General features: G+C 35.6%; 1 protein-coding gene across 1 annotated transcript; it reads right to left on the bottom strand.

Moving 5' to 3' along the window:
* Window positions 1–339: 339 nt before the first annotated feature.
* Window positions 340–13,270, bottom strand: LOC135694598 (uncharacterized). Its single transcript, XM_065213412.2, has 6 exons — window positions 12,236–13,270; window positions 10,937–11,113; window positions 5,250–5,337; window positions 4,671–4,752; window positions 2,994–4,254; window positions 340–766 (listed from the first exon to the last, which is right to left on the bottom strand). The coding sequence occupies exons 1-6, from the start codon at window positions 12,357–12,359 to the stop codon at window positions 465–467; spliced, it is 2,034 nt and encodes a 677-aa protein (XP_065069484.2). The 5' UTR covers window positions 12,360–13,270; the 3' UTR covers window positions 340–464.
* Between the last annotated feature and the right edge of the window lie 1,246 nt (window positions 13,271–14,516).

Raw genomic sequence — 14,516 nt, 5'->3', positions numbered from 1 at the left:
TTTTTTTCAAAACTAAGGTCAACAAACAGTTCTCACATCCCTTTCACTTTGGCCCCTCCTGCTTTCCCCCTGTTTGGGCATAGCTATAGGCCCTTGCTGCTCTTCCTAACCTAACCAACTAAAGTAAAAATTGGCTTTATGTTACGTTGATAGCCAAATGTTACTGCAGATTTTCAATTTGTCAAGGCTGCTTAATATTTACATAAAAGTTTATACGATATCTATACAGTGCCAGAAAGACTAATTTCTCGACAAGCATAGCGTAACCCTTTTCTTCTTATAGAACCACAAAGGAATTCGAGTCTTTTCTTGAAAACGAGTCTTAAAAGTCAAGTAGAATCATTTTAACTCAAATTTTTATAACAAATCACGTTACACGTTTAATAAATACAATATTGCTTATGTCAAAAATTTCCCTAGATTAAATGACTACGTTAGATTCCCAAGTTACGTTATAAAAACATTTACTTGTTTCTTTTCTTTCTGTTTATTCTAAGAAATCTTATTACACTTCTGAGTTTCTTACTAACCAAGTTTCTTGTTTTCTCTTTTTTTGAGCTCCCAGGTCTGTTTTCTTCATGACTCGAGTTAGTTGGGATTATCTGTTTGCTTCTTAAATTGCTGGTTGAAAAACTGTTAATATTTGTAAGATCTGGAAGATTTGTGATGTATTTGGATCTCCCGAGCTCGCTATCACTGTGTGATCTGAATAGTCTACGACTGTCATAAGCACCAACAATATTCTCCTCTATGTCCAGCATCAGTCCTGCAAAGAAATCCGCTCAATTAGGAAAACCTTACTTTGATTTATGAACTGTAAGAAGCAAAGAAAATTAATCATATCATGAAACAATCTAGAATGCTATAATGACTTTCAAAAGATTGTTTCTTTTGATGAGTGAAGTCAGCTGTAAAGATCATTTTCTTGATAATATTGCTTTCCTGGATAAAAAAGGCTTGAAATTTTTGGTAACAGTGACATAAAGTACAAATGCAAGCTACGTGACCTACAACTCCGGACAAGAATAGTTGAGACATTTCGAAAAGAGTTTTTGTTTTCTTATCCTTTAAAAGGTAACCTTTCCCTCTCACCCCCTCATCTCTCTCCCCCCACTCCATTTAAATGTTGAATACATGTTTTAAAGCACAAATGGTAGAACTACTAATCTAACAAGTTTCAGGGGAAACGTAAAGAAGAAAACGCCAGACATCACATTTTGTCTCAATAATTTTGACCGGAACAGTAGCTTGTCTTCGAAGGTCTAATCTATAGATTTATATGCGTTCCCATTCACTAAAAATAAGATAGAATAGTTTTGGATATTTTCTAACGCTCGTGGAACAAACCAACAAGCATTGAACGAGCAAAACAACGAGCAGAAATCGAAGTTTAATTTCCAATATCAACACATTCAAGCATAAGATCAAAGTGAACTTTTTACAAAACATAGCAGAAAGGAAGATGACATATATGTATGTCTAAGGACTTCCAAAGACTGGTTTGGAGCTAACAACAATGACAAATATCTGTATCATCCTATTTCCCGTCGTTTACTTTTCCTGTTAAACCAGCACCTCTAAGGGGACCATTGTGGAAATAAGTTCAGCTAGACTTTTTATATCTAGCCCTACTACTGAATTTAGGGGTGTTCACCTATTTTTTTAATGTGAATTATTGTATTATATTCTTTTTAAATTTTATAAATTGTAAATACTTATACTTTATAATGTGTCGAATTATACATACATTCATACATACATTCATACATACATAATTTTTGATTGAACTAAAGATTGCTGCATCTGGAAAACAATTTACTAGACTTTACTTTGAAAAATCTATATTAGCTGTACACTAGGCAGTGATGACGTGAAAACTATTGTTGTCTTTGTTGAAATGGTGACTTGTACTTGCTCTCCTACAATTCATTTATTTTTTGGCTAATGTCTCGTGATTGATGTTGATGTTTTTCATTTTTTGCTTTTTTGACCATCTCTTTAAAATAATTCCTTTACATAGGAGAATCTTTTTTAAACTTCATGTTCAATGGGGCCAGGATTATCGTTTAAATGCAAATTTCTAATAGCTAGCACACGAAGTGAAAAAATTACTATTTTTCGAGGGAGATTAATAATATCAACTCAACCGAAAAAAGTTATCGCCTTAAAAAGGTTATAAGATGACATCAGTAGTAATAACAAAAATCTCCTCAGAACAATTAAATTTGGGCCGGAAGTCTAAGAAGGAAGTTGGGCACGCTACTTGGTATTTGGTTTTTCTGGCTACTTGGTTTTGGTCTTCTCTTTTCAGTTTGCATCATTTCGGCCTTAAATGTTACCTAAATGCCAACTTCAAGTTTATGAAAACTTTTCAAACATTCTCCCTCTAGAGGGATTCTCGCGCAACAACAGCCCACAATGTCCACCCCTGCTCTTGGTTTTTAGCATCTTTATACCCCCCTCCCAATAACCGTTTTAGGCTCCTAAATCTGTAATATGCTTCGCGTTCCTTGAATGCAAGAGAAATCTGAATTAAAAACTCCTGATTTGCCACATGAAATATATAGTTTCTCTATAAGTGGGAATGTTACATTTTCGATCATTTTAACAATCAGCGATTTTACTTAGTTTGATCAAGTGAAAGTTTATGCAAAATTGTTGAACGAAAGTAACGTGAAAGGAAGGATTTTGCGTTTGATTGGTACCTTGACCTATCAGCGCCAGGATTTCTGTTAGCAATTCATGTGAAAAAACAAGGACTTTCTCTCTGAGAGAACTATAGCTATTTTTATTTAACATAAATAGTTATTTTTTAATATTTTAATTTCCTTAATTTGATATAGTATTCCCGTCTTCAATTTTGTTCAAAATGAATTTGAGGAAACAAAGCCAAGCAAAATGTTTTGAGAAAATAAATGTCGTGAAAACATTACTTTGCCACAAACATGTATATATAGCTATAACAGATTTAACAAAAAAGAAAACGAGCAAACCTTTAAGTAAATGATCCGACATCAGAGTTATTCGGTCTCTTTCTGTTTCGTCAAACTGTTTCGAATCCGTTGTCACTAATTCTTCCTCACTGTCATACCCAATGTGATCCATATATCGTTCTTTTGTATTGATACATGGACTCTGAGTCTCGATGTCCGTGTTTTTTGTGTTCACCGTTGAGCTGTCGTAGCGGCCTATATCATCGTTGTTTTGGAACTGTTTGTGTGATTTCGCCTCGTTCGTAGCATAGTTAAAGTAAATTACTTCTTCAGCTCCAGTTACCATTTGCATTTCGGTTGCCTCTGGACTTTCACCTGTTATTTCATTATCTTCGTCACTCTCTGACGAAACGCAGTAGATTGAAGCTCGAATCGATTTCCGTTTGCCTCTCATCCATTGTTTCATTAATTCCTCTCTAGAATCATTCATATCCTGTTCTTTATCAATATTCATGTCAAACCTCAATGTTTTCTCTGTTGCTTCGCTAGAGCGCTCCACTGAATTGACTTTTTCTGAAGTTAATGAGCCTTCGCGTGATCTTTTACTCTCTCCAGTAAGGCCTTCCCCGTAAACACCGTACTCTATGCTATTTCCATCATCTCTATACGTGCATTGCCTACCGTCAATATCAAGGGTAGCCAGCCAGGATGGTTGACTCTTTCTTCTAAATGTATGCTTAGATTTGAAAACTTGAGCTTCGCTGTCAGTTGATATGTTATTTGTTTCATAATCGCTATCGGCATCTTCAAAACATCCAGCTGGCGTGCTACTCCCTTTGCAGTCTTTTCTTGACCTCTTATTGCTTGTACGACTCTTTTTGTTTACGGCCAAATTATTCCTGCTTTCCATTGACAGACTGTTACAACTGCTTTGCTTCGCCATCTCACTTTTGCTTCTATTTCCACATTGTGTTCTTTGTCCAGTTGGTTTATCGATTACACCCTGCTTATCTTGAAATAACTTGGTCGAAGAGTTCCGATCGAATTCTACGACATCTTCTTGTAAATCGTCACCAAGATTGTCACAGACACCGGACTCTCTGAGCCATTTAGTACAATTGTTCATCCTTTGGGCACCGTCTGGATCTTTAAATCCGTTACAATTACCCTTCAAGCTATATGACATTTTTGAGTTACTTTCAGAAACTGAATCATTCCCAAGTCTCATCAAAGTGCCACTGCCGAGATTGCCTATGTTCTGAGAGCCGTCTTCTACCTCTTCAAGAGAATCTTCAGCTATCATATCCAGAACAGTGTAATTCTAGAAAACAACAGCCTGCATAATTATATTGATAAGGAATACAGATAAACATAAAGAAATATCTATTGCAGAAAAAGCTAGTTTTACACGAGGAACCAGAAGCATGTAAAGGATTCAGGGGGCTGAGCCGTATTTTAGGGTGGGGTGGGGGGGGGTAAACATGCTAGAAACGTTTTTTTAAAACCACAAGCAAGGTATGGTTTTGCATTGTTTTGAAAAAATTTTGGAGGTAAGTGGGGGCTATGCTCCATCAGCCCACTTCCTCGGTCCCTGGTTTAGCAGGGTAGTTCCCTTGAAATTCGTAAAATTACATGGGGCCTACACTGGGGCTGAAAAGGCGCCTTAAACATGTACCGCCTTATTTGATGACAAAAAGAAGTTGAAATAATGAATTACAAATAATGAACTTTGCTCACCGTTTCGCAGTTGTTTTTAGATCCTTTTGCTTGCTTCTTCCCTCGTCCCATTTTCATGTATCCGTGGAACTTTGGTTTGAATCTTACAAGAGAATACAAGCTATGATTTTAAAGTTGTTGGAGTTCATTAATCCATTTTCTATAATTTTCCTAGCGGCCTCTGAAAGCACTGCTTATAGTTCCAATTTCTCTTTTGACACTATTAATCCGTAAAACAATCTCCCGACCTGTGCATTTTGCCTTTTCAAGTGAAAGAACGTTATATTTTTCCAACATAGTACATCGCCGAATATTGTCGGGCCCAGAGAGGGGCATTGACCTGCAGAGGAGCTTCCTATTATTTCATTTATGCGCCTCCTTGGTGCAAATTCTAATTACCTGTTCCAACTCTTGTCACGAAATAGTATTGCTTCAAGTAGAAACATAGCACCAACCAGTCCCCGAAATGAATTATCGGAAATATTTACGAGTTTCCCAATTAATTTCCCATTCCTTTATGTATAGCTTAATCTTTCTGCAATCGTTAATCTAAATAATTGAAAATTTCACAACCCTGAACCATATGAAGAAGGACCTTACCTTTCCCATGCAAAATAAACGACAACTGAGCCTAACCCACAACCAAAGACAGCAACAAATATGGCCAGTGTGAGAATGACTGATTTTCCTGCAAAAGGAAGGCGATATAATAGTCAGGCTTGATCCAATTTTACCTTAAATTATTGTCCTAATCCAGATAATCTCCAATCGAAGCCTATTGTGTCAGTTTCACTTCATTGCGGGACTTTCATTTGATTTGTGACCATGTATACGTCTTTTACATCGGATACGTAAAATGTATTCCCTTGCCCAATAAATGGCCAATTAAGTACTTTATTGCGTTTTATTAGCAATTTCCAAAGGTGTTAAGTCCACGTTATCCGTCATGAATTACAATTATGTTTGATACCTAAGTTGTTAAAATCATTTCATCACTATAATGGGTCGGAAAAAAATGAAACGGATATCAAACAAACGCCAAAAAAACTAACAAACCTAACGCTTTCTGTGACAGTAAAACTTGAAAATGGCTTTGAAAAAAGCAAACATTTTACAGCATACTGAGAGCTTTCTGGTCGGACACTCCTGAGAGCAGAGTTTGAAACGTCAGAGCAAGTTTCCGAAAGAACACGATGGAAAATATATAACCAGTTGTGGATCGTAAAAGGCAAATCAGAAAAACGCGAGCACATGACCGGTATAGTTGTCCAATCAGTAATGCGTGCAAATGAGAAAATCACCATTGGAGTGAGAAAAACTAACTCCTTCTGTCTACTCAATCAAACTTATTGCGGAGGTTTCGTGTTCTTTGTCAGTTAGAAGGGATGTAGTGACCATTGTCGAGCGTAATCAATTCATTCATTGTTTCATAACTACTAACACCACCCATTGTCTCTGTATCCATAGTAACATAAACAACAACACTTTTGTAGCGTCCCCTCGTTTTATGTGTATAAGCCTTTTATGTGTATACGCCCTTTATTGTAAGTCACTCAGTAAATTCATCAAGACACAACGGTCACACAGCATCGTCTCTTGCTGGCTCCGTGTTTTCTGCACGTTAAACAAGGTCAGGAATGAAGTCATAAGATCAAAGACAAAAGTGAAAGACATTACAGAGAAAGTATATAGGATGAAAAGCCAGTGGGCGGGACACCTTGTCAGAATGAACAACAATAGATGGTCAAATATAACAACAGAATGGACCCCGAAAAAATGGAAGACGAAGAAGAGGAAGGCCGACGGTAAAGACGATGGAGAGATGAGATAGAAGAGAAAGCTGGCAGCCTGTGGACTCATGTGGCACAAGATCGAAGAGCGTGGTGACAGCTGTGGAGGCCACCCGCCAGCCGTGGCGTGAACAGGCTGAGATGATGGTGATGGTGATGGTGATGATGATGATGATGATGATGCACGCTCAACGGAAGCAAAATATAGGAATATATATAACATCAACCAGCGTTCCTATCGGAGTGTGTCTTAGGGAGCTGTCATTAAGTTTGACCGGTATCCGGACAGAAACAAATCTTTTACAGCACGAAAAAAATTTCAAACCCCGTTAAAAATTCAAAAACACCTTAGAATTATGCAAAAAAATCTCATTCCCCTCATGTCTTGCCAAAAGACTTTGGACACTTTTTTCAAAAGAGACAAGAAGATTATGAAGATCTGATGAAATTTTTTACAGAATTTTCATGGGGCAATTCTTTTTCAACATCAGCATCCGACTCTTCTGATTTTGAGAAGCCATAGAACATGAATGATCTTGCTAAGAATTTGAGATGAACTTTTTAAAATTCAATTTTGTTTCATACACAAACTTCTTCCTCAAAAAGTCTCTACCCCATCCAAATTACCCTCAGAAAATGTCATACCCTTGTAAGTTTGCTTCCACTCCATCACCAGTCAGACTTAGTGACAGCTACCTTAGCAACAATTTTATGGGGGCTTCAAAACACGAAACCTGAAAACCTTTCGAAAACCTACAGACTGTCTTTTTTGTCAAAGCAAATTGTATTCAAGACCTTTTTAGGCTTAGAAATATCTAAGGCCCTAAATAAACAAGTCATTGTTACCAAATTTCACATGGTGCCCAAGGGTCTTTTATACCTGTAGTGTGAGTGTTGGCAAATTTAAAACATTTATGTGTTCTAGAGAGAAAAAAATGTTTTCTTTCTTTTTTTAAAGTAGGTAAGATATTTAGCTATGCATACTGAAGCTAATTAAAACCAACTAATTTGAATTGCCAACGCTAAATATGATGTAAATCAAATATAACCGATGTTGCTAATGTATTCCTTGCGAAGATCACAAGTACAATTAAACGATGTAAGTATCTGAGATTTTTTTTTTAATATTTGTAAAGTAGGGGAGTATTTTATCTCGTTTGGGACTGAGTTTCATATTTGGCTACAACTGTTTGATACAGTTTTAAATCCTGTAATATGGCTCGCTGTATTAAATTGGGAGTTTCCTAAGTAATATTGGCATTCATTTATGGAAAATATTTTATCCATAAAATGTGGATTCAAACCGGAGTTATTGTTTTATTCTCATGAGAAGTTATTGTTTTATTCTTTATACAAAGTTGTTCAAAAGTTTATTCATAATCATAATGAACTAGTCTCATTGCTCTTTCATGAATCCGGTTTATCCATCAATTATTTTTCCTTCTGCAAAACATCCAAATAAGAGGGCAATAATTAAAATATGATAATATGGAGACGTTTTCATTAAAAGAATTCGCTTAGCTTCGTCCATATACGAATCAATCCTGGCTAGAGCGTTTACCTTTTCCCCGGCTTCTTTACATAGGACAATGATAGGACATAGGACTACTATTTTAAGTTGATGGTCTAGTGTCACTCCCAAAAGTTTAACATTCTTACTTTCTATTATAGTATAACCATTTATTTTAATTTTAGATTCTTCTAAATTGGATCCAATGGCTTTAAATGTTATAAGCTTGCTTTTATCGCCATTGAGCACCAAAAAATTTTCATAAAACCAGGGGCGCCGGAAGCATTTTGAGGCGGCGGGGGCAGCTACTCAAAAAGGGCACATTTTCAATGACATTAGAATTATAACAAAAAATGATATAACATACTACTTTGGTACCGATAAAACGTTTAATCTAAAAGGTCAGTCTAAAACTTCCCATTCTGTTGATTGGGTTTTGGTGGGTGGGAATGGGGGGCTGCTGCCCCCATGCTTTCGGCGTCCCTCCATAAACCATTTATCAAGAATAGCTGCTTCCGATTCTAAGTCCTCAGTTAGTTCATTCATATCAATACTTGAAAGCCAAATTTTATTATCATCTGCATAGTTGCGTAAGTTGCTTTTGTTCAATTGTAGAAAAATATCGTTTATGTAAATATTGAAAAGCAACGGGCCTAAGATTGATCCTTGAGGAACTCCTTGCTCTGTTTTCATCCAATCACTAAAGTTTGAGTTTATCTTTACTTGTTGTATTCTTTTATCAAGATACCTATACATAAATCCCATTGCATTGTCGCTGAAACCATTAGACTTCAATTTGGCTAGTAGAAGTATATGGGGTAAACAATCAAATGCTTTTGATAAATCCATAAGCACTGCACCAGCCACATCTTTTTTATCCAGGCACTTTTACAGGCCTTCAATAAGTCTCAGTAAAGCGTATTGTGTGCTATAACCTTTTTTGAATCCATAAAGCAAAGAGAACAGTATAACACTGTTGTAATTCTAGATTTGATTGAACATTATTCTCTTGATTATCTTTGAAGCTGAAGGGAGCACACTTATTGGTCTATAATTCTCTTTACTAGTTGAATCTCCTTTTTTTTAAAATAGGGCACACACTAGCCATTTTCATAAGAAAGGGAAACGTTTCATCAGAAATAGATCGATTGAATATTTCAGCTAGTTGTCCAGAGACAAAGTCTTTTGCCATTCTAAGAACTTTTGGGGGGATGTTATCGGCTCCGGTTGACTTGTCTTCCTCTAGGTTGTAAATTATCTGTCTTACCTCCTTGGAAGTTACATTTTTAAAATTAAACTTAGGAAATTGATAAAACGTTTCCTTGATTTTTAAAATACTACGGTTGCTTTCAAAGCATTTCAATTGATCTAATAGTGACGAGGCTGTCCTTTCGTCAGACGTCTGTTGCACATTATCAGATAAAGGTCGGGCAATTTTTTAGGCTTTCAGTAACATTCACGTAATGATTATTCAATGTTTCTGCTACTTTTTTGCTCTCAGACAGGATTTAATCGTTCCCTATCAGTATGATTTTATTTGATTTTGTAAATTTATCATTTGATAAAGGCTGGAATGTTTTCCAGAATTTTTCATTATCCTTGACGAATTTTACATCTAAAATTTCGAAATATCTTCTTTTAGTGCGTCTAATTTATTTCTAACTTTTTGGTACTTCTCCCTGTTAGAGACTGTTTTGTTTTTGCTTTAGATATCAGCATTATCAATTTTCTTATATCTTTATTCATTAAAGGCGCATTATTTGCTCTCACTAATTTTTTCTTCAGAGGGGCATGTTTATCAAGAATAGAAATCAGAGTTTGATTGAAAACATCGTACGATACATTTTCTTTAGGTATTTTAGCTAAATTAAATTGAAGATCCTCGTTAAATTGATCGGTAGAAAAATTTTTATAGCATCTGTATGGAATAGAAGTGGGTTCAGATTTTTCGAATTCAGTTTTTAGTACAGTATAGTTTTTTATGAAGCATTTTAATGGAAGAATTGTTGATTATTTTCTTTCCCTTATCCAAAGAACACACCCATTGGAATAAAAAGAACAGCCTGAGTCTTGAGAAGCAGGATCGTCTTTGTAATGATTTGCTATTCAAAAAAACTTTTGTTTCCTTTTTGACTTTTTGATTGTTTATACCAGAGTTTATTTTAAGAATTTTTCATCATTGCACATAGTCAAAATTTTTGAAGATTTGGGTGTTGTCTTTTAAACATTTTCATGACCACACCTATCAAACTAGCTGTATTCGAATCACGCCGGCTCTCATCAAATCCTTACAAGAGATTTCGACGAAGAAAAGTAGTCTTGGTTTAGACATGTTTTCGAGAATAAATATGTCAAAGAGGAAGATGAAGAGCAAAACAAGCTAGAGACTGGATTCGATCAAATTTTAGAGAGATTTCATAAATTATGATCATTTTTACTGCTATGTTCTCTTTTTTATGCTCTTGTATAAACTTTGTTGTCTATTGGTAATGGTAGTTGCTGCAATTTTACTTTTTCAATACCAAATCTCTTCATGTTAGTTTTATCACTGCACATAATTGGGTTTATCACTGCACAATTACAATTTATCACCACGCAAATTGGTTATCACTGCACAATAAAATAAACCCAGTATTAGACTGAGATGCATCATGAAAATTTATCAAATTCTAAGAGCAATATCTTTGTTTCAAATTTTTCACCACACGTTGGTTAATCAAGGGTCGATGAGAGTCGAATGTGTGTACAGTGTCAGAAATTACGAAGTCAATCATGAGGAAATTGCCCCCAACCCCCCCCCCCTAAATGCAATATGAATCAAGCATGCATTTCCCTTAAAAATCGGTCATTTTGTTATAAAAAATGCATTAATCTAAAATTGCAGCAAAGCTTAGTGGAAAGCTTTCAAAACCAACGGGAAGATTCAAATTATCACAACTAGTTTGTGAATTAGAAGATCCCTGCTGTTTTGAAAAAAGACAACCTACCTTGGCTTTTATATCTGTCAATTGAATTACCGTGAACAATTTTCAAGTAGTTTGCTGACTTGTTGCTGTAATTATCAATCGATTTTTCATTTAGATCTGCTACAAAATCTGCTTCTCTTGGATTCTGGCGATGATTTTCAGAATTTCGTCTGTAATATTGAGCATCCAATTCAGCTTCTACGAAGAAAATGTATGATATTTTCTATGTATATGAATCCCAAAAGCTACTTAAAGATAAGAAAAATAAAACCCCGCTTTTTTACAACTATTGCAAACAAAGAACGAAGCTACGAATATGACCTTATCTGTATATGGTGATTTGCGGTCGTATTGAGCCCCGTATTATAAAAAGCCAATTAATACCAACTATCATAAGCAAGACATAGATGTGATAATGAGTTGGCAAACTAAAAACCAACATATAACCAATTAAAATAATAGCAATGTGTAGAAATATATAAATGTATCTAAGTATGCATGGTAAGATAAGACTCGGGGGGGGGGGGGGGAACTTCCACATACACTGGTACAGAATGTGCCATTTCTTGAGGACCATTTTTCAAGAAGAAAATAATTTGTGAGTTATCGATTTTGGTAAAACATGGGCATGTGCTTTAGGTTTGATTTTTAGCACTCCCTTAAATTTTTATATCATTTTGATAAGAAAGGTACTGGTATCTTTTCATTTATATTCTTGAAATGATATACAAATGAAATGATCTTTTCGGTTTTTGCAAATATGAAATACATTTTTAAGGGAATACATTCCATATTATTTCTAATTTTTGGGGTAGAGTTTTTTAGAAAATATTTCAAATGGCAAACCCCCGTTCCCTGCCTATTGAAGTTACCCCTGGGGATGAGATACGTAATCTATGCGATATGTCCTACATTGGCTGTATAACTGGATTCACATTTGAAGGAGCATCACTAACTGGCCAAAAATACAAAACGTTTTTGACTGAGTGGCCATGAAATGCCCTGTAAAACTACACAATTCAAAAAAATACACAACACTTTGTCAACAATGCGCAATTTGAAGCTTGAATTCGAACTCGTTCTCGCACAAGATCTAAACCTCCCTAATGCCAAGAGGGAAACGAGCACAAGGACCGCAAAAGCATGTGGTTGAGGAGGCTTTAGCCCCCTCTGCCCAAAAATGTTTTTCAAAAAAATTAACTTCATACAAAAAATGGTCTTTTTCTTGGCTTGTAGCTCTGCAGTTTTAAGCTTGATTTTTGCTTAAAGATGTTTTGCTTACAATAGTTTATGTCGCAATACAGATGTTTTGCTACTCACCAGCATAATTTGAATCAGCATCAACGTGATAGGTTTTGTTTTCCAGTCTCGTTGCCGAAACCCAGTTTTCACCATGAATCAATAAGAATATCAACATATGTGTTAAAGATAACGACATTATCATTTTATTTACAAGTTCTAATTCAAAATTTCACTCTTTGGATGAAGCTGTTCGATGCTTTCGAAAATGGAAGCCAGCTTTCGATTCTTGCCCAAGGCCATTGCGAAAAGGAAAGCGTTTTATGACTACACTGACTACACTCTTTTCTTATAAGAACATTGTTTAGAAGAATATTAAGGCTTAGAATCGTCAAATTCTTGATAAAAATGTTGCTCAGCCTCAGCGCTTGCCAGGAGTCGCCTGTTTGGCAATGCCCAAACCAGGAACTCGCATGACTGACATCCTCGTTCTTTTCAAAAAGTGTGGTTTCTGTTTGATTGCGGGTGGTGTTCTCATCCTGAAAACAAATCAGATTTGAAATATTAAGAAAACTTTTAAGAATATATTCAGGCTCATAGCTGGAATTTCTTTAGAATATCGAGAAAAATTTTAAGTTTTTTTTATAAAGAAAGATTGTATAGTGTTAACCAAAGCATAAATCAGCATCAACGACAGGCTTGCAATATGGCGTAGGATACAGTCTGTTTTCTGTCTATATTCTAAGAATCATTTTTTGCTAAACATCATTCTTTAGGTTTACCAAGATTAAATTTTTCTGTTATTTATCTTGGTTTTATTGGCGATAAAAGATCAAAATTTTTAACATATTCTTGAATTCTGAACTTTCTGGACCTCTGTTTAGTTTTACATGCTTTTTTCTAAAGTCCCGTCGATTTGTCAAAAACAACTTAGGACAAAATGTATTATCATCATGTTCATAAACTCATAAAATAGATAACAATCATTTTGTTTTCAGGACACTCTTCATCATTAGCGTTTTAACTACATCACGTACGTTTAAGCTTTAAGGCTTAAAGTGCCAATGCAGCGAAATTTACCATTCCAATATTTTAAAAGAAATCTATAGAATCCTTCGCCCTTGTTCTTATACAATAAACAGAATTCCGATAAGTTAAATGGTTCTTTTTTCATTGAGTGTCAAAGTATGCACATTTTGCAGTTGCGTTGCGAAATTTTATTTCCCGCTGTGACGTCACAGTGATGAGTCGAGGCGAAACCACTTAGTCAGGCCTGTTAAATAAATTATTAGGTCGAATTGTGAAAATTGTGATACTAGCATGAAACTTTGCAATAATGGACTGTTTGATACGCTGAAAAAGATAGGATAGGGACCCAAACTGAAAATTGCCCCTTTCAGCTATTTTTAGCTGGGGTACTTTGCCCCAAGACTCTAGCGGCGATATTACGATATATCTGCTGTAAGTAAGTACAATAACATAAAACTTTGTAACAAGTAACAATCTGATACGATAAGGAATGAAAGGATAAAGACTTCAACTTGAATTTGCCTCCTTTTCTATTTTTAGAATGGGATACTTTGCCCTAGACCTTTATTGACGGTATTATCGTATCTCAGTCTCACTTTGATAGAATAGCATGAAACTTTGCAATAAGGGGCAGTTTGATAGGCTTAAAATGAAAGGATATGGACCTCCCCTGAAAATTGCTCCCCTTTTTATATTGTTAGAGTGCAAGATATGAATAGGAACTATATCACATCTTTCTCAGCGTATTAAACTGCCTTATATTGAGAATTTCCGTTCTCCGTTTATGGCCAATGGTAGAATTAGGGGTCTGAATCAGAGTACGCCAGTCTAAAAATAGAACTTAGGGACAAGATATGATTTGGTTCGATATCCAATCTTTTTCTACATGTCAAACTGCCTTTATATTGAGAATTACAACTTTCTATGACCTGGCGTTCTCCGTTTGTGGCCAGGGGTCTGGACCAGAGTACCCCAGTCTAGAAAAAGAATTTAGGGGCATCATATGAATTGGGTTTATTTAAAATCTTTTTCGGCTCGTTAAACTGCCTTTATATTGTGAAGTTCAACTTTCTATGAACTAGGATTCTCTGTTCATGGCCAATTGTACAATTAGGGATCTGGACCAGAGTACCCCAGTCTAAAAATAGAATTTAGGGGCAAATTATGAATCGGGTCTATATCACATCTTTTTTGTCTAGTTAAACTGTCTTTTTATTGTGAATTTCAACTTTCTATGGCCTGGCGTTCCCCGTTTATGACCAAAGGTACAATTAGGGGTCTTGACCGGAGTACCCCAGTCTAAAAATAGATCTATGGGCAAGATATGATTTGG

The sequence above is a fragment of the Rhopilema esculentum genome, chromosome 8, assembly GCF_057945365.1.
Source record: "Rhopilema esculentum isolate cy_ngs chromosome 8, ASM5794536v1, whole genome shotgun sequence".
Lineage (NCBI taxonomy): Eukaryota > Metazoa > Cnidaria > Scyphozoa > Rhizostomeae > Rhizostomatidae > Rhopilema > Rhopilema esculentum.
The sequence above is the reverse complement of the archived record's forward strand: the minus strand, read 5'-3'. Positions and strand labels throughout refer to the sequence as shown.

Coding starts and splice junctions, on each gene's coding strand:
- LOC135694598 (XM_065213412.2), bottom strand. CDS start 12,359: ATGATAATGTCGTTATCTTTAACACATATGTTGATATTCTTATTGATT. Junction 4,753..5,249: donor GTTTATTTTGCATGGGAAAG/GTAAGGTCCTTC, acceptor TTCTCTTGTAAG/ATTCAAACCAAAGTTCCACG. Junction 767..2,993: donor GTCGGATCATTTACTTAAAG/GTTTGCTCGTTT, acceptor ATTTCTTTGCAG/GACTGATGCTGGACATAGAG.